Raw genomic sequence first — 23,730 nt, forward strand, 5'->3', positions numbered from 1 at the left:
CAGTGCAGCACCAGTCATTCTCCTGGACTCCAGCTCTGCTCAGCAGCATGGGAACCCAGCAGAAACGAGGGCAGCAGTGCTGCAGCTCACACATCACCTCCCTGCATCCCTCCTGAAGCTTGGGTGAGCACAAAACCAACTATCCTGCTCTGCCATCCCAGGGGGATGGACTCATGCAGCCTCATCATCCCAGCCTGGCCCTCAGAGCTTCAGTGAGGCTGATCACTTGAGAGGGGCCTGGTGCCAAGGGGATGGGCAGTTAAGGCTAACACAGGGAAGCCACACTTCTGTCACAGGGGGCATGAATCCCCCAGTCTCAGCCAACAAGACCTGGCCCCTCAGAGAAGGACAGATCCAGCTGAGAAGGGCCTGGCAGTTCTGCATGGGGACACACAAAGGGATGATGTCCGAGCAGCCCCGGGGCTCAGAAGAGCAGCAAAGCAGCACACAGAGCATGGCCTGAGCTGGGGGAGAAGCACCACCCAGACCAATCTGAACCGCAGGCAGACGTGAGCCCCTTGGTTTGCAAGGGCTTAGTCCAGCCCCCAGCATTTAGGAGGGAGGGGGCTGTGCAAAGCCAGAGCCAACGCACAGCAGGCAGCTGGCACCACCACGACCCATCCCCAGAGCGCGGCTTAGGGCTGAGACTGAGCGCTCAACCGAAGGCTGGCAATCAGCTCAGAGGATTTATCCACTTGTTTTTCTTAAGCCACCTTATTTATTTTTCCCTTTTGGCTCCGCAGCTCCGGAATCCCTGGGATTTGCAAGCGGTTTGTTTGGGGTACGGCGGGCTCAAGCAGCACACCTACCGACGGGGGAGAGCTCGGCCACGCTGCCGATGTAGGGCCCCTCCAGGAAGCGCGGCTCGCTGTCGTTGATGTCCTGCACCTTGATGATGAACTCGGACTCGGGCTCCAGCAGCTGGTCCGTCTGTCGGTCCCGCGCCTGCGCCCGCAGCGTGTAGAAGGTTTTCTGCTCGCGGTCCAGGCGCTCGGTGGCGTGGATGTCACCGGTGATCTCGTCGATGAGGAAGATGGTCCCCGCGCCCTCCCCGGAGATGGTGTACTTGATGGAGCCGTCTCCCTCGTCCGAGTCCGAGTGGATCTGCCAGGGAAACAGGGAGAGGGTGGCAGCAGGCTGGGGCTGTGCTTGTACCCGACCCCAGCCACCTGCACAAGATGCCCATGGTCCCTGTGTGATGCCCCTCTGTTCACTCTGCTCTTGTTGGACTGGACAGGGACAGAGAACACCACCAGACAACTCCTGTGCATGAAGGAAGGCCCAATAAACCGGAATTGCAGGCCTGCCTTTACAACTTTGCAGATTACAGACTCTGCCAGTGCCCACCCCCACTATAAACCAAGGGACAAACCCCTTTAATAAGGGGTTACAAGATGATGGAAAAGCAAAGGACAACTCAACTGCACTCCAAAGAAAGAGGCTTCCCTATGGGCGAGGACCCAGGACTCTGGCAGCATGGGATCACCTCTCCCAAGCTGCATAGGTACCTCACCATCAGCATCCCTCCCCTGCTACACAACCAATTGTCCAAAGTCCATCCTCATCCACCTGCTCTGCCTCAGCCACAGCCTCCCTCCATGATCTGGGCACCTGGTGCTGACAAGTCTCCCTGCTGAAGAGCTCACACACCCCCTGCACCCCTGTGCTATGTTTATATTGCAGGGTAACAGAATCACAACATCCCATTGTGCCCAGGGCCCCACCTGGACAAAATCTGCAAAAGAGCGTGACAAATCAGCTCATGTTCAGGACTGAAAACAGACCCCGAGGAAGATGCCTTTGCAGGCAATCTCTGCTGCTTCATTTTTAATTAAGACAATGTTTGGAATTAGGAAAAGAAAGGGTAAACAGCAGTTCCCCACGGACCAAGAGCTGACTGGAATCCAGGCCAGACGTCCAGAGATAATTTTATTGGTGGCATTAAACTGAGTTATGAGGTTTTTACAATCCAGCCACTTATGAGAAATCTATTAACAGTAACTGGACAGCCAGAATGCATCTTGACAGAGAGCAGCATGGGCATTAATTGGGACAATCCATACTGGGACAGGCCCCCGGAAAGGTTTCATCAGCTGCTTTCATTTGTTTCCTACAATTTCTGCTTAGAATCAGCAAAGTCATGTCCCCCCTCCAAAAAAGGAAAAAAGCCGTCCATTAATCGGCTAATGAAATATGAAAATGTTTATGGGCCATTCAATCTTCCAAACTGCAGTTCTATAATCCACCTTTCAGACATACAGCTCTACCAGCAAGAATTTATATCAGGGCTGCCTCTTTTTTTACGATGCCTTCATTATATTTGTCTTGTTAGATACAGTTTATATATTTATTTCACAAGTGAGGGACCCACACGTGAGGCAATTCAATGCATTTTGCACAACATTCACAAATTACTACCCATGGTGACACATCCCTCAAGGCTTGCCTGGAAGGAGACCCTCACCAGCTCACAAACAGGGCTGTGAGCCCAGCAGAGCCTGGGACCACTGTGATGGCTTTGGCTGCCTATGGGGTGGTCACCCTGCCCTGGTCACCTGGAGCATCCTGCCCTGGTCTATGGGCATGGTCATCCCAGCCTGGCCATCCAGTCCCAACCCTCCCTGCTGGCTGGTGGAGAGCTTGCTGCCCTCTTCACTTTATCATCCTCTCCCCAGTTCTCACTGCTACTCCGTGAGCTTTTCAGAATGAAGACAGAGCCCAGTGCAGGTGGCAGAAACCTGCCTCTTCCTGCTGAACACCGGGCTCATGATTAATAATTAGGCTAGAGATAAAGCATCCAGCACCACACTGAGCTCTCAGCACATCCTCTCCACATATTTGCTCATCGCTGACTGCTGGGAGCAGACACCAGCATCCCTTCAAACCAGAATGTTAGGAAGAAAAATGGAGCCTGGGCTCAAGGGGCTGCAGAGATTGATTTACAGGGGAAGATTAAAAGAGCTAAATCTGTGCTGCTTGGCTAAACAACAACTAATGGGGGAGGGCTGGATAGCAGACTACAGAAATGTGAGGGGAGATGCCACAGACCCAGCCCACATCCCAGGGATGTTCTCTCCTCCCTGTTTTACAGCAGGCAGGAGGGAGCACCGTGCTCCCACGCAGCCTCAGGGTTCCCTCCACCCCTGGGCACGGCAGGAGACTGAAATCACCCAGCTCTGGCACACGTTGGGCCCCAAGAGCAGAGGGACCACCCAGCCCTGCCTGCAGCTCAGCCCCAAGCAAGGACAGCAGAGTCTGCAGAACTGGGACATCCAGAGGGCGGACAACAGGCTGATCTGTCCCGTTTGTTAAACGGGGAAATTGTTTCCTTGTCCTAAAAGACTACAGCCAGGATTCTCACGAAGCCATTAATTACATACTAATAATTAAATCAAAATTAAATATGAACAGAGGTGCACATTCCTTATTAAAAGCAATTAAACAGAAAGCACAGATACACAAATAAAAAATGACTCTGGGGCGAGAAAAGAAAGAAAATCAAATAAAAACTAGCCCGTAATAAAGGCGCACTCTGTTTGCTCCAACTCATAAAGCCCGAGTTCATCAATTTTCTTTAAATATTAGCAACTTAATTAAATCTGCTTTTTTCCCTTTAATCCTCTCCTCTATCTAAAATAGATCTGTCCACATGCAGAAGTTTGTAACTAGTGCTGACCCCATAATTCTATTTAAAAAACCCAAAGAAATCCACATCAAACTGACAGCAGCCTCAGGGGAAATTACAGTTCAGAAGAAGGATTAGCTAGAGAACCCAGATTTTATGGAAATGGTATCGGCCCTTCAGAAAGCACATGTAGGTGTGTGAGAGGTATCCACAGAGGGCAAGCCCCAGCTATCTGCAGGGTCCCCCAGTGCAACCCTCAGACTGTGCTAAGAGGGCTGGCACACTGCTGGGTGTCCCAGGCGAGCACTCCATCCTCTCCCAGCCCCAGGAAAAGCCTGGCCCTGCTGGCTCTCAGCCCTGGGGATGCACAGGCAGTGCTCAGAGCTGCTGTTCTGAGCCAGGCGGGTGCTGTGGCGGGCGGTGTGGAAAGGGGCTGTAAAACGGGTGAGTTGTAGGTTTCGGTTCACTTGGAGCCAAGGCATTGCCAGGCCTGTGACAGGGCCTGGTGCCTCTGCTGCTCCCAGGGGAGCCGTGAATTAGCTGTGCCTGCTCCGAGGGCGGCGGAGGAACGCGGCTTTGAGTGTCTGCTGAAACGGACACAAATCACCTCTGAAATCCCCGCTGGCCCCCAGCCAGGAAACCCATTTCCCAGCTCCTCCAGACTCATGCCCAGACGGCTAAGGCCATCAGACAGCCCTGCTATACAAGCTCTTGGGCACCTTCCTTCAGGGTGAGCCCATGCCTCCAGCTCTAGCTGGATTGCAGTGTGTTCCTCTGACTGGTCCCAGCAGCTGGCACTGCCTTCACCCATTTACAAACAACACATCTGCCTGACACGTGGGGCAGCTGCTTCTCCAAAGCTCCCAGAAAAGGGTAAAGCCCAGCAATCCCAAGGTGAAATGCTGCTTCAGCCTCAGGACACCAGGGGTGGAGGGAGCAGAGGTCCATGTCCAGCCTTCCCAGGAGGTCACACATCCACACCAGGGAAGTGTGGGGAGCTCCCACCTACAGACCCAGTCCTGCCCAGCAAGGCACTGTCACCTGCCAGCAGCTCCCACAGGGACAGGGCTTCTTGCACCCACCCCCAGACATCACAAGAACCCAGTACACGATTGTAGGAACACAGATATAAATCTTTGTGTGTCCTGTTCTCATCTCTGGGAGCACACTAAGCTCACCACCCCCAGCAGCGACCAGGCTTCTGCCATCACAGAGTATTTTCTCTACAGTCCACAGAGTATTTTCTCTAGCCAGGACCCTGTGAACAACCCTCCCATGGGCCCTCTCTCTGCTCAGCACTGCCAGCATGTCCACCCTGCCCCTGGCTCTGTCAGCCCCACAGAGACATCAGCTTACCTTCCCCACATACAGTGGCTCCGTGCCCGTGTACTCCTCCACCACAAAGAACTGATTCCAGACCCAGCCACGCTTCACTCGCCCGCCGGCCAGCAGCGCAGGATCCCCGGGCTCCCCCAGGCCAGGGCCCTCCACCGCCGTGTGCATGGCCCAGGACCCCAGCTCCTGGAGGGCGCAGAACAGCAGCAGCATGGCCCGCCAGAAGCCCTGCAGACCCTTCGCCATGGCACTCTAGGAGGCTGCATGAGCTTCTGGACAGGCAGCCAGCATCCTTTAGGGAAGGGTGGGAGGAAGGTCCACACTAGCAGCGTGAGGCTGCCCGGTGAGTGCAGAGCATCCCCGTCCCTGCTGCATGCCGTGCCCTGCAGCTGGAGCGCCCCTGTCCAGCCTGAGTCACATCTGTGACAAGAGGCGTCCCGGACTGCCCGCTGCTGGTGTGGGAGCCGTCAGTGCTGCTCCTGGGTCTCCAGAGAAGAGTCTGGCAGCTGGCATTTGTCCCCGGGGACAGAGCTGCAGGGCTCCGTGCGCGGCTGCCGCCGGTGCCGCCGGGGAAGGGGGTGATGCACAGCCTGCTGCCCACCCCACCTGCGGGCACTCGGGGCACAGACACCCACTGCTGGCATCCACAGGAGGAGAGGGAAAGCTCTTCCACAAATGATTCCACAGAGGAGTTAACAGGATGAGCTGCTGTGCCCAATGTCTGCCTGTCCTGTGGCAGCCTGGGACTACTGTGCAAGGGGTGTGGCGGTGCAGGTGTCTGTGACACCCGTGCAGTTCACAAGGCCATTTGTAACTCCCATCTTCAGGGGGACAACATCCCAGTGCCAGGTGAAGGGTCCTTTGCCCAGATGATTCCAGTCTCTTCCATTCTCTGCTGGCTCATGCAGGGAGGTGCAGGGCAGTCAGCAGCATCTCCAGGAGCCTGGAAAAAGCCAAGGTGTCAGAGCTGGTAGGAAAACACAGCCCAATGTCCCCATGTGCTGCTCTTGCAGCCTTGGTCAGCATCTCCCACCCTGCCCTGCCCCAGGGCTCCACAGCGGGGCCAAATCCCCCAGGTCCTGCCAGAGCAGGAACACAACAGGGAGGGCTGCAGAGCTCTCAGCACTGCAGACATCTGCTCCAGCAGGGACTCTGAGACCAAGGACCCTGCTGACAAGGGCATCCCCTCACCGCATGGTCCTGGCTGTTGAGAGGAGGTTTGTGCCTGGGGGGAGTCACTGGTGCCCACGCTGTTAGGAGGTGTGTAGCAGCACTCCTGGCACAGCACAGCTGCCACTGCCTGTGCAGGACCAGACCACAGCAATCCTGCATAGGCAGACAAGGCTCATGCTGAGGGACACCAGCTCCTGAGCATGGGAAGTACAGCCTGTTCAGACACTCCTACAAGCCCTCTCTGCAGAACCTTTCTGTCATCTCGCCTCTGCAGCCATGGGCAGGAGAAAAGCATCTGTTCAAGAATTTGCCACCTGGCTGACTTTAAAGGTAACAGTTTGAAAAAGGGCTCTGGTGTAAGCTTCAAGCCATCCTCAAGGCACTAAGGGCTGGGACATGAGACCTTCAGCCAAGGGCACATTGCATCCAGTGAGCACATGGGGAGAAGAAGCCTGATCAGGAGATGGGGATGCAGCATCCATCTCTCCCTGCACCAACACCCTGAGCTTCCACCAGAGCCCTGCCATACCAGCCACAGCCTGATCTACTCATGAAACATGCACCACTCTGCAGAATTCATCTCCTCTCAGCTGTTACTCCAAACAGGAGGCACAAAAAGGGTGAATGCAATGGCAAATGATCCTACACTAGATGCCCATCTAGTCCCCAGAGAAAGGGAACTGGACTGTGCTTTGCACAGACCCCTGCCCCAATCTGAACAGTCCCAGATGTTCAGAGGAGGGACAGCTCCCACATATTTCTCCAGTTCTTTCTCTCACTTGCCATTCCCCCGTGTGACTCCACCAATGGGGCCATTTCCCAAACAGGGAATGTCTGCTGCACTCTTTCCTGTCTGCACTCACTTGTCTGGACAAACACTTCCCTGAGAACCACAAAGCATCACTCTACACTGCCTGCTCATGGTTCACCAGTTGTGTGTCACACAATGTGCACAAATCTATTCACCAAAAGGGCTCACACACATCCCACCCCATGCACAGCTAAGATCACTCATACACACTGGCTTCTTCTGTCTATTTGTGCCTCATTTGTGTGCACACACATTTCCTCCCCATTCCACTCACACATGCACATCAGCTGTCACATGTGCCAGCCCTGTGCACCTCATGCTCCAAGGAAGACAGGGTCTCCAGTGTATTTTTATGTTAGCAATCATGGTACAGAAGCATTAACACTGCTCCCCACCCCTCCTCCTTGCCAGCCCATTTATTATGCAGATATTTCCATACCAGCCAGGTGAGATTGTTGGCAATGCCACAACTGTGTCTTGCAGCCTCCCCACACAGAAGTGCTCCCTGTCCCTGCTCCCAAAGGGCAGCTGCACTGCTGGTGAGGATCCCTATCAAACACCAGAGTATTTAACACTGTGCACTTAGGGGAGGAAGATGACCTGTAGGTGGGTGATGGTCTGAGCCATCTCTTCCCACATGCAGGGTAAAGCAACTTCACAGATGAAATACAGAAATTGGGGTCCCTGCTCTGGAGCAACAGAGCCGAGGCTGCCCAACCCACAGCAGGCTCCAGAGCAAGACACTCACCAGAACAGCACAAGTGCAAATGTGCTTTATCACGCTTACCTGGATATACAGAAGATAAATACAAGGCATAGTGCACTGCTGTCACAAACAGCACCTCTCCAAATTCTCACACCTAGGAGATCCCTGGTTATTTTGGAGTAGCTTACCCAGACAGTGAGACATGTCAATAAAGTGAGCAGCATAAGCTGTGCCAGAAGAAGAGTTTCAGGTCAGCAGCAAGGACAAAGAGTAAGTGTGGGAAGAACACCCTATCCAGCATCTCTGCCTGCCACTCCAAGCACTTTTGCAGGCAACACCTCCAGTTGCATCTAAAAGCTGAGTACAAAAGAGTTGTAGCTGGTAAACTCAACTGCCAGAAAGAGAATTTTAAAAAAGAATCCATCTGAATGTGTTCTCAGGACAACTGTCAGCAGAGCCTTGGGGAGAAACAGCCACCACCTGCTGAAGGCTCCCATTCTGCCCACCCAGCATCCTCTCCTTGCCATCCAGGAGCAGATCCATCCACACTGATTTATAAAGCCCTGCCAGAAGCCTGACAAGGCAGCAATGCCAGTGCCAGGGAGCAGTTCTGCAACACTGAAAGCCTTCTGAACACATGGGGAGGCTGCAAGAAAGCCAGTCCAATGGAGCAAATCCTGGCACCACAACTAACATCAGCATCCAGGGTCTCCAACTGAGCTGGCACACGAAGGCAGCACACTCCCACTGCCTCCAGTACACAGCACACGGGGCACACAGCTGGCAGAAAACACCAGCACTGCCTCTGTGACAGCAGCAGGAGCCACCTTCACTCCCCTCATCACACCATTTCACACCTTAGTGGCATCTGATTTCCTCCAGGACACAGCTACCCCAGCCACACACTGCAGACAGCCCTGTGCACACAGAAATGGCTCTGCTCCTTCTTCAGAAGTGGACACTGGGCCTTCTCTGCCAGCCTGACCAGAGCTACAGAACATCAGCGAAAGCAGCACAATCCCAAACACTATCAATAAACCAGTATCAATAAAGCAGTATCAATAACAGTTTAAGTGCACACACCAAGGTAAGGCAGGAAAGAGGAAGTGAGGGCAGAAGATGCTGCAGTGGGCGAGCTCCACTTGAGCAGAGCTGCTCCCTGGCTGGCAGACAACATGGCCCACAGTTCCCAAGGCAACTTGTTCAGCCCTGTTGCATCTGAGAACTCCACAGAGCAGATTCTGCCACGGAGAGGAGAGTCCTGCTGAGCACCCATGGGCTGGGCTGCGTTGCTGTGGGAAACACAACCTTATGTATAGTCTCAGCTATTGTGCTGTTTTTTCTATTTAACAGAATTCTCATCTGAGCTAATGCGGTTTGCTGGTGACTGTCTCATGTGTCCAAAGTTCAGCTACTCTCAGCTGAGCTGTCTGCATGCTCTTCCTGTGGGCAGCAAGGCAGGTGCTGTAACCCCACTTTGCCTCATCCACGTCCCAGACATCAAAGCCCAACTACAGAACTTGTGATGACCTCCAGTCCCCTGCACCACAAAATGCGGGCCCAGAGACACATCTGCAGCCAGGCTCATTGCCACAAAACAGATCCTTCTTCTCCAGTGACAAATTCTCAGCCTGTGTCTCTTCTGTGACAGATTCAGGATCATGTCTTAGGTGTGCAGAACCTTCATTCCAGCTGTCACATCACAGATCTCTTCCACACACCCCAAGTACCACTCATGCCCTTGCAGCAGCAGGAATCAAGACACACCAGAAGGTCCCATGCACAGTAACCAGGACCAGCACAGCATTTATTTCCCTGTGTTATTGAAACCTTTCACCAACAGCTGGAAGTGCCCCTTCCCTCTGCCACACGTGAGCAGTGGGGCTGTGAATAACCAGAGGGAGCTGCTGCAGCCAGCCCAGCCCGCAGCAGCACACGTGCACCCACAGGGCAGCGTGCCCAGCACTCACCACACCAAGCAGGTTCCATGCAGAGTGTGAAGCACCAGACCCTCACATCGCCCCAGGCCCAGGGTGATGTCCCCTCCCCTGCTGCTCTGCCATCCCCACTTCCAATTATCAGCACAATTCCCCCCTCCCCTGCCCACCAGAGCTCGTGCAGTTTGTTGGTGTGCATTTGGCACAGCTATACTGTACATCATGTTGACAGTAGAAATTACATCCTGAGCTTATGTTTTACACTGTGCTCTGTCAGAACTCACCGCAGCCCAGTGATCAGGACAAATTGAATAGCATCCCGTCCATGTCAATATTTATTTCATTTTACAAATGCAGGCTGATGCAGGAGAAAGTAGGCAGGGGGAGGGGGAAGACATGGGCAGGCAAAAGCACACCAGGACAGCATTGCCCAGTACACCACAGTCCTACATTACTGCCCAACAGGGCAGGGCCAGGGCACTGGCCCAGAGAGGGTTGTCCCACCCAAGGCCAGGAAGCATCCCTAGGAGCTCATGCAGTGCTCCCATGCACACAGCTCTGCTGGAAGGGGTGGCACACCAGTACTGCTCCTGAGACAAGCCCTAAAAATCAGTAGAAAAAGCAGAACTGCCCACCAGGTACCAGAAGATGCAAAGGCAGGGAAGGAGAGTCCTCTCTCCTCAATCCCAGTCTGCAGCCTCAGCAAACACGAGCTTGGATGTCCTGCTCAGGTTCCCCACTCCTCCCAGCAGAGTGGCAGCAGCTGCCAGCACAAGCATCAGGACTGCTCCAGCTGTTCAGAACAGCCTTGAGGAGGCTGCAAAGGCTGCTGAGGAGCAAGGCAAGAGCAAGGCACTGCTTGCACCACCCTCTAGAATGCAGAGCCACAGCACAAATACCAAGCACAAGAGATGAGCTCCTTAAAGCTTGGACTTTCTTCTGCTTTACCACAGCCCCTCCATACCCCAGGGGACACAAGGAAATGAAGGCTGCAGTAGGAGGGTTGCTGGTCAGAAACAATACCTGAGTCCTGACACCCATGGTCCTCCTGCTGCTGGCTCCAGCACCATCCACACGTGTCAGGTGTGTCACCTCAAGGGAACAGCTGAAGCCACGTGCAAGCACAAGAGCAGCTCTGGGGGTCAAATTAGTGCCAGCTCAGTCTGCATCCACGGGGAGCCCACCTGCCTCATACCCCAGAGCGTGGGCAGCACACGAGCCCAGCCTCAGACAGCCCTGCCTGGGAGACAGGGCAGGAAAAGCCTGCAATTACTCCAACAGCAATTCTTGTCCAGCACTGCCTGTAGTGCAGCACGGGGGCTGCGACCACGTCTCCTCCTGTTAAACAGGATCCAAATCCGCTTAATGCTCCCCTTCCTGGGAAAAGGAACAGGCTGGCTAGAGCACACTCCCCAGATCTGTTGTATGGAGGTAATACAAGCATGGCAAGGCTGCTGCAAAGCTTTAAGATGGTTCATAATCTCCAGGCCTAGGGCTAAAACATGAACTCAGGCTCTCTGGAGCTCACTTTCTCTACTGGATATTGTAAGACAAGATGAGGCGAAGATACTTTTTTTTTTCCTTTTATAAACTTCTCCTCGAAATATCGAGACAAGAGATGAGGTATATCTTGCCAGACATAAGATACTGTCAATCCAGGCCAGGCAGGTGTATCACAATCAAGCTTCCAACATCCCACACGCTGTCTCTTGACAAGACATGTCAGACCACACCAAGCCTGGACCACTGCACCTTGGCCAAGCCCCCACCATATCCCCACAGCCTCCCACAGCTCCTGTCTGGCATTCAAGAGGCTCCCCAGGATTACCCCTGTGGGCTGGACAGTGGAATGCTCAGGGCATTGAGCCCTCTGCCTCACAGGGAATACTCTGCGGTTTTACACACCAGGGACCAACAACACAGCCTGGCTGCAGCCCCCACAACCCAGTGTCCTTGAGTGGAAAACATGAACACACAGCACTAATTCTGTAAGGGATGGCAGCACTGAGAGAAAAGGTGTGGGATGCTCACTCACTTCAAGACAGATGATGGTTACAGCCACTGCACTGCACATTCCCATTGCACAGCAGATCCCATCAGTGCCATTTAAATCTCAGTGTTCAGATAAAGCTGGACAAAGTACCAGAATACTTTGGTGCCACACAGAGCATCTAGAAGTTAGACATGTTTTTGCCACTGCAAGCTCTGGAGCTCCTGCTGCACCCTCTGCTGAAATGGATCCTGCAGAAGGCAGGCTCTAACTCAGTGTCCTTTCCAGAACACCACCAAATCTTGCCAATAAAACGAGAGATGGCAAGAGATAACCTGGATAGCACATAGCATCACACTGTGTACAAATGCTGGAGATCAGTGGGAAAAGGATTCAAAACTGCAGAGGCTTTTGAATTACGATATTTGGATTACTTTTATCTTTACTTACACAGTGATAGGGTCATGTAACCAGTTACTGGACAAACATATCCCAAATGCATGTTCAGACCATGCAAGGCAACATTTGGTAGCAATCTGCCTTTCAGCAAATCTTCAGCCCTGATACAGAGCACAGAAGACAGACAATGATAAAACCAAGTTCTCTCTCTGATGTCACCCTAGCCTCAGCTGTGACAACAGGGCAGAAAACCCCTTATCCATAGTAAAAATTTAGTCATGCTTATTCTTGAAGCAAATCTCTGGATTTTCCCTTTCTGCTTCCTTGGAATTATTCTCCCAGCAAGGAACTCCTTCATCTGCCTTTCTTCTCAGATAAACTTGCATGCAGTTGAGAAAAGCTGTTTTTGCAGAGGACTGTGTACCTACACAAGCTCAGGTCTGTATGACTAAACATGCCTCTTTCTCCCTTTTTAAGTTGCTTTAAGTTTAATTATTGTCCCCTTTGATGGTGCCTTGAGAAATTATAATAGAAAAATGAGGCAACTGCCAGAGCAGCAGCTATCACAACCTTTTGACTTCTCATGTTCAGTCACTTTCTGCTATGAGACACACTGTGAGGAACAGTATTTGTTAAAGCTCTCACACAAGCATTGTTTGGAAAGAAGGATTTTCAAAGTTTAGGAGGTTTTTTTTCCCCTCTAAATCTTCTCTAGTCCAAAGTTTCAAAGAAATTTTAATTGCAAAGAAAATCTCAACATTTGCCCTAGGGAAGAGGCTTTTACAGCCATAACGGTCTCGCTCTGCAGCAATTCTTATCCAAATATGGAATTTTCATGCCTTGTCTACGTGAATACAATACTTTTAATTCATCTTTAAAAACAGTCTCGGAGAGGAGGTGGAAGCAGCCATCACAGCACCTCTGTCACAACTTCTGAGATGGACAGAGCTCCTCCTGCTGTGGTGAGAGAGCTCAGACCAAGTCTTTAATTTTGGGATCTGGGCAGAGAGCTGTATCTGAAAGTCATTCCCTTACAAACACCCTGTATAAAGTCAGAAGTTGCATTCCTGAAAGAGCTGCATCTTTTATGCTTTCATACCTCCTGAGGAGCCAGAAATGCTCTCATGCAGTGGGGCAGAGAACCCTCACCAGTCTCCACTGTGGCACAGCCCAAGGGCACACAGGGAACACCATCATTCCCCTCCTTGCCTCCTCCTGCCACTTCTTCGGGCCCTGAACACCAGAAAAAGTGACAAGAAAGGAAAGGCATGAGCCCAAAACAGGACAGGTGGAATCAAAGCTGATGGCCCAGACAACGGGCCATTTGGATAGGAATTAAAGCATAAAGTAAAATTAAAAAGCACAAAATGGAATTCTTCCACTTTGACAAATGTGGAGGGAATTGGGTTCTTTTAAGCCAATGTTTGGCAGATGCATGAATTATTTATCATTCAATATTGTGTGATTAAATGGAAAATTGAAGATGTTCATAGCTCTGCAAAGTTCAAAGTCTGCAACTTTCTACCTCTTGTGAAAGACTCCCCAAATTCCTACACAGAATAACAAGTGGGTATTATACTGAGTCAGAAAGGTTCAAAGAAACCTCCTTCAATTTGCTTCTCAAGGTTCAAGGTCACGTCCAGACAGTCCTCTGGTGAAATAAATACTATGGCAGGCACACATCACTTTCAGGAAGGTCTCTTGCTGCTGCCCACTCTTCTTCCCTATACATCTTAATCCTCTTAGCAATTTTGTCCTTGGAAATCCCTCAGTCTTCCTGACAGGAGATCTGCAACCCCTCTTTACAGAACACATGAGACCGAGGAAGTCCCTTCCCCTGACAGCACACTGTCATTTTGAGACTAAGCCCAGGCCCCCACAGGATCCTCCACAATGCAGCTGAGAGGTTGAGAGAGAGGACAAGAGAGCAGCAAAAAACCAGGACAAGACCTGGGGGGCTGCACCTGCAGTTTTCACAGTATTTTTCTGCAGTGTAACAAGATCATCTGGTTGAGAAGAGCCCAGATTAGAAGCCTGTACCAACTTTCCACTGCAGATACCTCTTCAGGTGCCTTTGGCTCAAGCTAAGCAGCTTCCTCAGCACCTCAGGACAAGCTTGCAGCAATAAACAGCTGTTAGAAAGGTGGAAGAATGAGTGTAATTAGTCTCCTTAATGCCAATTTCAGCCTGATCTCTCACACTTAAGAAAACTGTTACAACGATTTTCTTTTTTTTTTCCAGAGGAGCTCATTAAATAAAAATTAGAAACAAGATAGTATAATGGGTAAGAAAATTGTTTCTGCAACATACTGCTAAAATCCAACACTGCCCTGCCTACAGACAGGCTTTTCTGGTTTGGAAGAAGATGCTCCAAACCTTCCTGCTCTCCAGGAATTCCTAAGCACCAGGAAGAAAAGAAGGAATCTGGGTACCATAGGAATTTAGGAATCTGAAGCAGAATGGTGCACAGCCTCATCCCCCAAAGAGGAAGCAAACATGCTTTGCTAAGATGCAGCACTGTGCAGAACACTCCACCACAGCTGGCAGAAATCCCTGGCAGCTGAGTCTCCAGCACAGGCAGCACCTTTTGGCCAAGTCTGTTTGAAAGTCAACATACCTAAGAAGAGCACAGCAAGGAGAGGGGCTGCCCAGATGATCAGAGCTCTCCTACATCCCTTCCTGGGTCCCTGAGGCTGCACGTTGAGCACAAACAGGTCAGCAGTGAGCAGGGTTCTTGAGAACAAGCACCAGAGCATCACAGCCCCACAGGAGCCTCTGGATGGTCACCCTGGCAGAGATTCAGAGCAAAGCCCATCTCCCCCTCACAAAGAGCTACCAGGAGAGACCAGAGCCTCTTGCTGGGCCAGGGCCCTACGCCCTGGAGCAGATGTGCCAGGAATCCTCAGAGCACAGCGTTTGCCCACGAGCTGCAGATAACAGCCTTCTGCAAAATAAAGGACTGACCTCCTTGTAAGCAACTTGCAGACAAGAGCAACAGGCTAAATTTTGCATTCAACCATTAATGATTGATGCATTATTTATTTGGAATCATTTGCTTCATTCTACTAATCACATCACCACTACCAGCTCCTGACAAGGAGCAGTGCTTACAGTCATGTCCCAGGAGTCACTCGCTGCCCAGAGCAACCCAAACCGCAGCTCGGCGGCCTCAGGGCTGTTTCACCTCCCCAGGAAAACATCCAGGCTTTGCCAAAAGCTGCTCACTGCCCTGCAGACATCACAAGGCACATATCCTCTGATGGCCAGCATCTGGCACTCCTGCACACTGCCCCTCTGTCCAGAGAGAGCTGCTGAAATCAGCTCCTGTCCAACAAGGGCTCACTTGCAGTCAGGAAAACCAGCACCACACTCACACTTCTCCTGCCCTGAGCCCTTCTTGCACTTCAAGCCCAGCTTCCTGTCGTGGTTTAACTGCATAACAAGGTAACACTATGAGTTTCTATAAATTTTCAGGGCCAAATTCACATGTGAATGGCCCAACTTGGGCCCCACCAAGAAGCCCTCCCTGCAAGGGCAAACAGCCCCATAAAGAGAACCCAAATGGAAACCAGACACCGCCAGAGCAGAGCAGAGCAGAGCAGCCCTTCATCCCCTCTGTGCCACAGCCCAGAACATCCCAATTGTGTCCCCCCAGACACTCCTGTGCCACCACTTTGCAGGCAAAGCCCACGCAGCAGAGGGCACAGACACCCTTCCCCAGAGAAACCAGTCCTTTGGGAATGGACCAAGTCAGGATGGGAGCTCTGGACACAGGGACAGAGAGACCACACATTCCAGTCACCTGCATGCAAATGAAGAAGAATTTTAGCACCCAGTCTGGTAGAATCAAATTTTTATATCCTTCCATGCCCGCTAAATTCTGTTCACAAAGACTAAGGAAAAAAAAAGGAAGTAAAAGCCTTAATAAATGCTGGAAGAGCAGGGAGCTCACACCAGCTCCCAGCCCAGCGTAGCTCAGGGATTATCTAGGCAATAGTTTATTTTTCTCTCCAGTATCATTTTCCCAGCTTGATCTCTACTGTCGCAGTATGATGGTTTCACCCCATTAGCCTTGCTTAAAAAAGTGATCCCAGGACTGTGAGTGTTATTGCCCACATAAATCAGGAGGCTTTGAATATGGAGCACCTTTAAATAAACAGCTGATGGAAGTGAAGTTCCGGGATCATTATTAATAGCTTTTCATTTCTGTGTCCGCTGTGCTGTGACATTCTTTCCCAGCAGAAAGCCTCCGCTTCCTATCCCCAGTACATCTGATCCCTTGAGTCCTCCAGTCAGAATGAATGACTGTACCTTTGTGTTAATTGCATCGCCCGTTCCACAAACTGAATACTAATATTAACTAGCAAGAGGAAGAGAGTTTGCAGACCAGGAGTGGTGGGACAGTTTAGAGACTAGAGACAAACCAGTCCCACTGCCTTTTCCAGGGCTGGTCCTTCCTCCTTCCCTCGAGGAAGGGCAGATCCTGGATCTTCCAACACACACCAGTAATTGCTGCAACAGGTGATGAGGTCCTGTTCCATTTCTGTCCTTTCTGAAGTGCCTTGTATTGGACAGACATCAATTTTCTCTGCTCTGCCAGCAATATTACACCTCTCACAAGTCCCCAGTAAGCAGAATGATGCCACTCTCCACATTCCAATCAGCTTCAGGATGAGTCCAAATACACACCTCTGGAGAAGCAGCCCCAACAGAACTTACAGGTATTGTTCAAAAATCTCACCTGGCCAGATCCAGTTTATTTTTCTCCAACATGACTTTCCCAGACAGAAATCACTCTCCTCCTCCTCCTTCAGCTGTGAGGGTCACTCTGGAGTGCTGCAGGAAGGTGCACAGCAACAAGGGCCAGAGAAAGGGCAGCAACAGCTAACATCACCCACTTCCCTCTTGCAGGGAGGTGAGCCTGGGACAGGACTGGACATCTCATCAAGAGGGACCTTGGCCACCTTCCCTGGGAGCCCCTGGCTTTGCTCTCTGCTGCCAGTACTGACACATGGGTGCTCCCAGGTGGAATTCCCAAAAATCTTCATGTGCAGGACCAAGAGCTGCCAACCCTACTGCATCTGAAAATGACATCTTCCCCCACGTCTGTGGCTCAGAAGAGAGACCAAGTTTCTCCTCAGAAAGTGTACTCAGGCTCTTTGAGATGCTTTGCCCAAAGAAACAGGGAGATGATCCTGTTTACAGCCAGCTCCAACAAAATGACTCATGTAAGTGCTGGCAAAAAGGCTCCACAGTGGTCCATGGTGCCCAGGAAAAGGCTGGCAGGGGTGTTACAGCCCCTCTGCTCTTCACTGCAGAGACAAGAACAGAGGGTCCTGCTGCCAGCCCATCCCCATCTCCTTCTACTGCTCTTGAGCCATGACACTGCCTACAGGGTCATACTGCTCAAAGAGAAATCACAGGGGAAGCAAATACCCCAAAACAGCCTGTTGCTGTTTGCAGGGACAGACTTTGCAACAGACATTTGCTGTACATAAACTGAAAGGGCTGCAAAGAGCAGCAAACCACAGGAACAGGTGATGGCTTTTGATTTTACTGCTTGCTCTTTTCCCAAATCCAGCTCTCAGCAAGGAGATTTGGGACACAGGCATAAATAACAGAAGGTTCCCCTAAGAGAGAGCTGAAGTGGAAGCATCTGAAAACTGGAGTGTGGCTGAGCAAGGCTGAAAGAGACCACTACACACAGGATGTACATTCCTTGGAGGACTTTAAGAGGGACAAAAAGTGTTAAAATATGGCTCCTGATTTCAGAGCCCTTTGCTATCTACGATCTGAATCACGATGGACTAGCACAGCAGAAATACATCCTGATGACAATCCATGGCTCTCTGGATATGATTCTGCAAGCCAGATACAGAACCAGCCTTCCCTCTGCAAGAAACTCTGACCACTTTGTCAGTGAGGAAAAAGATTTGATTCCTCCTCCACCACCCCCCCAGGCTGTATTTGCAGACTGAGAACCAGCATCCAGCAGCCACACAGGGCTTTCAAGCACAGGAAATGTAGTGGGTATCACATATGCAAAGCTCAGTGCATCACTAGAAACACTGCTTCCCAACCAGCAGACTTCAGCATCCCATTGAAGCATCACCTCTCAGCAGAGGCCAAACGTGCAAATTGCAGTTGAAAGGGAGAACATTTCTGAAAGCTCGAAGCACGTGAACACAGCAGACTGGAACAGAATCTGCAAGTAGCTTCACTTTAATGTCACTACCAAACCAACAGCACAATGAGGAAGGGACAGCCTGGGAGCCCTGGGAACAACCACTCTGCTCAGCACAACTGATAAAGGCAGATTAATCATTCAGCTCCTCCATCGGGCACAGGGGTTGAGGGCTTTGGTGTAAAACTCCATCAAACAAGACCAGCGTCTTCCCTTCTGACATTCCAGGATGGACAGAGGACACAGCGTGAGGTTTTGTAGAGGCCTTATTTCACAGTCCAGCCCTTTGCCTCTGACACTCCTGGAAATAGTGAGACTGTGAGAATCTTCTCAACCCAGCACGCAGGCTTTGAAGGGTCTTTCCTCATGTATCTGCACAAAGCAGGGACCTTGGGGCCTTGTACGCAGGTTCTAATGTTATTATTATCAAAGGAATAAAGAGGGCCATGGTGAAGTAAGAGGCAGCAAAGCAGCCCAGGCAACAAAGGGAGAAAGAAAGAGAGAGATTACAGTAGCAACAAGGAGGACAGAAAAGTAATGGACAAAGTGCATGCGAAAGAATAGAGCGAAGGAGATATACGTACACGTGATCAAGCAGGATTGTGCTGGGACACGTGAGGGTGTGAGCGTGCAGGAGAGGGCACAGACACTCACACAGGCAGGTGCAGCCATTTGCAGCTCCCAGTCCTCCTGCCCCACCCCAGGCACTGCTTCAGCAAGGGATCTCCTGAGAACGCCCAGGGCACTCGCAGGACTCCCCTGACCAACCCTCTCCATCCAGCACAGCAGCCACTCTGACAGTGAAAGATCCTCACAAGCAAAGAAATGGATAGAAACTGGCTCTGAGCACCCCCCATCCTTCCCAAAGCAGTTCTGTGCTTGAAAGAGGGAGAACTGGCAGGACACACGTGCAGACACAGCCACTTTGCTGTATGGTTTTCTCCAGCTTTGACCCCCTCACACACGTTGACCCTTTGCATCCTGCTCTCTCACTACACTGCAGACCCTTTGCTTGCACTCCCTTCATCCTCTGGGCAGCTTCACGTCTCCCTTCACCTCTCCTTTTGATGACAGTCACTTAAAACCCATTCACACAGCCCCAAGTCCCCAGTCCAGAGCCCAGCACGCCCAATCCACACAGTCACTTGCAAACGTGCTGAAATCCCAAACTGCACATGCACCCCCTGTGCCACACCGATCTCCAGGCCCCCACTGCCCCAGAGGGACACTGGACTGTGACAACCAGGACTGCAGCGCAGACAAAACACATTCCTTTGTGTCCTCCTCTCCAAACCACCACCCATCTAAGGCTGCTGGGCTGGCAGCAACCTCAGGCAGAGTTTGGGCATCCAAAGCCAAGCAGTGTCCAGCCAAGAAACCATTCCAGCCCTCCTGGGCCTCTGAGCTGTACATGTTCTGCCTCTCACCTCTCCCATCACACCTCAAAACTCACACCTTGAACACACAATCATTGTGATTCCAAAACAGAAAAACAAGACACAGCTGCCCTGAGCAGGGCTGATTACAAACCTTTGAAGGGTTCAGGACCAAGCCAGACACAAGCACTGGATCTGGGCAGTCCTTGAGCCCCCATGGTGGAGGACACCAAGAGCATTCACTCATGAAAGAGCTTTCCACATCTTGGTACACAGAGGCACAGACAGACCTCACACACAAAAACATATAGAACACTAAAAAGTTACCAAAGACTCCAGGCATTGTCTAGAAGAGGACAAAGGAAAAAAATAATAGCTATTTCTATATATACTTGGGAAACACCAGATAGCACCATGATGGTCTAGATATAAAAGATAGAGATGAGTCTCAGTGCCAGCCTTTGATCGCTCACAAGGGAAGTGCATGTGCTGCCTTCTGGAAACCAGGACCAGACATTGTGTCCTACCTCTGCCTAAGCCCAGCTCAGCTGCAGTGTAAAGAAAAGGCCTTCCAGCCTGGTGCTTCACAGTCCCTCCCTCTCGTTTCTATTTCACAGCAGCTTTTCACAACCCTGACAGTGCTTACTAGAAGCAATACAAGCTCAGCTGCAGGATTTTCTCCTTCTGGGACAGCCTAAGGTTTGGAAAATACCTCCCTAGAAGCAGCAAACTTGCCTGGAGCCTGTGGCCAGGGACTGAAGGGAGATGCTGAGCAGCAGCCCTGAGCAGTCAGAGGTCAGACCCTGTCCTGCTGGCTCCAGCACTCTGAAGGACTGAGGATAATTCACACCAGCTGAATGAGCAGCTCACCACTGACACACAGTCCTGCCTACCAAGGCTTGCTTTCCAACACTCTGTTGTTTCTCCAGCTTCTCCCAACACACACCATGCCTGGCAGTGCCATACCTCTGTCCTGGTCGGCCTGAGTGTGCCACAGGACAGAGGCCCCATCTCCTGCTGCCCAGGTCTGACAAGGACTCTTTGCCAAGGCATCCGCCTCAGTATGAGCACTAAAAGCTGTTTAACTGTCCTGGACTGGGTATGGCTGTCAGGGAGTTAATTAGCTTCATTTGGTGCTCAGTTTTACGTTTGTGATCAAAACAAAACTGGTAACACACTGATATTTTAGCTACTGCCAAATGGTGTTTGCAGTGTCAAAGCCTTCTCTGCTTCTCACATGTCCCTCAGTAAACAGACTGGGGGTGCACAAGAGTTTGGGAGTGGATTACCCAGATCCACCACCAAGCTACCCTGTCCCATCTAACATTGTGCTCAGCAATAAAAAGGGAGAGGAGGGATCCTGGAGGGGGTTTACCCTTAGCTCAGGAACTCCTGGACATCAATCTACACACAGAAGGCAGTGAGTGTTTGCCTTTGCATCCCTTGTTTTTTTTTCTCTCTTCTTCCACTTTCACTTATTAAACCACTTTTATCTCAACCCACACATTCTCTTGCTTTTACTCTTCCTTTCCTCCTCCCATGACCCACTTGGGAATGAGGGAGTGAGTAATTGGCTGTGTGGGGCTTAGCTGCTTACCAAGGCTATCCCACAACAGGCTGAAAACACTTGGCAGCACCACTACAGGCCATGTTCAGAGCCAGAGCAGAGGAAATCAGACTGAACCCTTCCAAATGCATTAACCAGAAAGCAGCAGCCGTGGCAGAGTGAGAAGCTGCCATTCTCCTTGCACAACGCTTTGAGCCTCTCAGCCCTGTGACGTGAGCTCACATCTCCAGTTCTGGAGCAGCCAAGCACCACCCCACTTGCCATCCAATCCACTGAAATACATTATCACTCTAGGTGCAAAACCAATTAAAGCCTCAATGGATGGTTCCAGCGTCCTTCCCAGCCAGACACGAGTCTCCCGTGGCACAGAAACGTAAACAGCTTTTTCAGAGAAAAATCCATAAATGCTCACCTGTGGTGGCTACTCCAGCTGGGGAGGGCTCAGTGCTTGCATTCACTCCATACATCCATCGCTTTGTGGTGCCAAGGATGGCAGCAGCATCACCTGGCAGCACAAGAGTCACTCCTCTAGGCAGGACTTCACAGCTCAGAAGCCTTGGTTGCCTTCACTGATCCACTGCCAACTCCTGGGCAAGGCAAGGCAAGGCAAGGCAAGGCAAGGCAAGGCAAGGCAAGGCAAGGCAGGGCAAGGCAGGGCAAGGCAAGGCCACGTCTTCATCTGCAGGGTCAGCCAGGGCCCCTGGTCACTCGTGCCATGGGGACTCACAGTGGCAGCCCCAGTCCTTTGCACACCTGGGGCTTGTCCCCTGCCCGCACACCCGGCTGGCCAAGACGCTGCCATCCGCCTCTGCCATCCCTGCCACCAAACCTGCTCCTGTCCTGCACGGCCACAAGAAGCTGGGCCACATCAAACCCACCCAAGGGCTCACCTGAGAGATGAACCTGGGCAACAAAGCAGAAAAGAGGGATTTGGGGAAAACACAGTCACTTCTCAGCCGCAGCGGGACGGGCAGAGAATCACTGCCCAATGGAGGATCCTAGCTCTCAGCTCACCTCTGCCGGCACCTTTGGGATTAATTGGTTAATTGGCACGGCGGGCTGTGCTCAGGAAAGGAGGAAGGATGGCTCCCTCTGCCGGCACCGGCCCGACCAGGAGCCCCCGCCCGCCCTCCGTGCCCCCGGAGCGGCCGCGCCCGGCCCCGGCCCCGGCGCACCGAGAGCTGCCCGGGAAGGATGCCCAGGGAAGCGCTGCCCTGCCTCGGGACAGTATTACTGCAGCCGGAATTATTTTCGAAAAAAAAAAAAATTACCGTGCCACTGGGAAACAGCCCGGGAGGGCTGTGGCAAACGGGTGTTCAGCTGACTTTTGTAAGTTTAAGCAGGGATGTAATTTCTTAAGGACACTGCTGATGCTCAGCTATTCCTACCTGCCATCAAAAGGTTTAGCTGTATTTCATAAGTGGGAAGGCAGCCAAGCTCGGAAAGCTGGTGAAGTCCAGCTCTCAAAGCAAACCCCTCCCTCACCTGTCTGTCCTCGACCTTCCAGACTCCGGTGGCAGTGAAACAATTCCCCCTCCCACACAGGCACGACTGCAGCAACAGCCACATGCCTAGTTAGGGCCATAGCAATAGCAAAGAAAGCACATTTTCACACAGCTAAAAACACTGAATAGTGAAAGCACAGAAAGATCCAAGGGTAACTCTGGAGTTTGGTAGTGGCAGTGGGGACAAAACAGTGTCCTGTCCCAGGTTAACGAGATGATTTGCTCACTGTTAGTATGTGCACAGCTCAAACTGATGCTGTCTAGAGAGGGTGATGAGGACAGAAGGAGGTGCTTGGAGCTTAGGAGCCACTTTTAATGACAAGGATTATTGGAGAAACAGCATTTTGGGGATTTGGGATTCTGGGAAGCAGCTGCAGTAGGAGCAGAGGGAGATAATCCCAGTGTGACAGACAGAGACGCAAGGAAGCAGGACTGGAAAGGGAGCGCAGCATCTCTAGGCACACACACAGAAGTTACTATCTGGCACAAGGGAAAATCCATGCCAGAGCAGGAGGCTGCCAGAACAAGGGCCTGACCCACAGCTTCCAGCTCTCTTCCCTCCTGGGATGGCCAGACCAGTATGGTTTCTCTGAACCAGCCAAACCTTTACTGTCCTTGCTGACTCTGGCCAAGAGTGGGGCCTCAGAGCCAGAGGCTCCATCTGCCCCACAGGCTCCCATCAAGATGACCAGGCTCTCTGGCCAGCCCTGTGAGCAAACAGCCAGCCAGGGCAGCAGAGGGACACCGAGGGTTTGGGCCAGGCCAGGGCCAAGGGGACACATGGCCCAGGGTACCCAGCTCCACCTCTCAGGTGGGCAGGGGGCCCTTCCTAGGCTGGGGTCTGCCTGCACACAGCTCTCAAGTGCCAGAGCACCGGGAAGAGCAGCAGTGCTCAAGAAGGAGTCCAGAGACAGAAGGGTATCAGCTGGAGAGGCTGTGCTGAGTGCCCAGGCACTGCTGTGCACAGCACTGGGGATGAAGCTGCCCCCAAGCCCAGGAGGGGCTGTGTGCTGCACAGAACTGGACAGCTCATCTGTGGGAACGAGCGCCCTCCGGCCAGGCCAGCGTTGTGACCACATCACACCCTCCTGCCCTGACTCTGTTTTGCCATCAAAACCACAG

The 23,730-nt window shown here is 51.9% G+C and overlaps 1 protein-coding gene across 1 annotated transcript in view; it reads right to left on the reverse strand.

Moving 5' to 3' along the window:
- CDH22 (cadherin 22) overlaps nt 1-23,730 on the reverse strand; it is a 76,408-nt gene that overhangs the window by 46,712 nt on the left and 5,966 nt on the right. The window contains exons 2-3 of the mRNA XM_063404552.1: nt 4,982-5,903; nt 810-1,104 (exon numbers count right to left, since the gene is read on the reverse strand). Of these exons, the coding sequence (XP_063260622.1) occupies nt 810-1,104; nt 4,982-5,206 (520 nt within the window). The 5' untranslated portion in view covers nt 5,207-5,903. The remainder of the gene's footprint in view (nt 1-809; nt 1,105-4,981; nt 5,904-23,730) is intronic.

This window comes from Prinia subflava, chromosome 8 (assembly GCF_021018805.1).
Source record: "Prinia subflava isolate CZ2003 ecotype Zambia chromosome 8, Cam_Psub_1.2, whole genome shotgun sequence".
In the NCBI taxonomy this organism is placed as follows: Eukaryota; Metazoa; Chordata; class Aves; order Passeriformes; family Cisticolidae; genus Prinia; species Prinia subflava.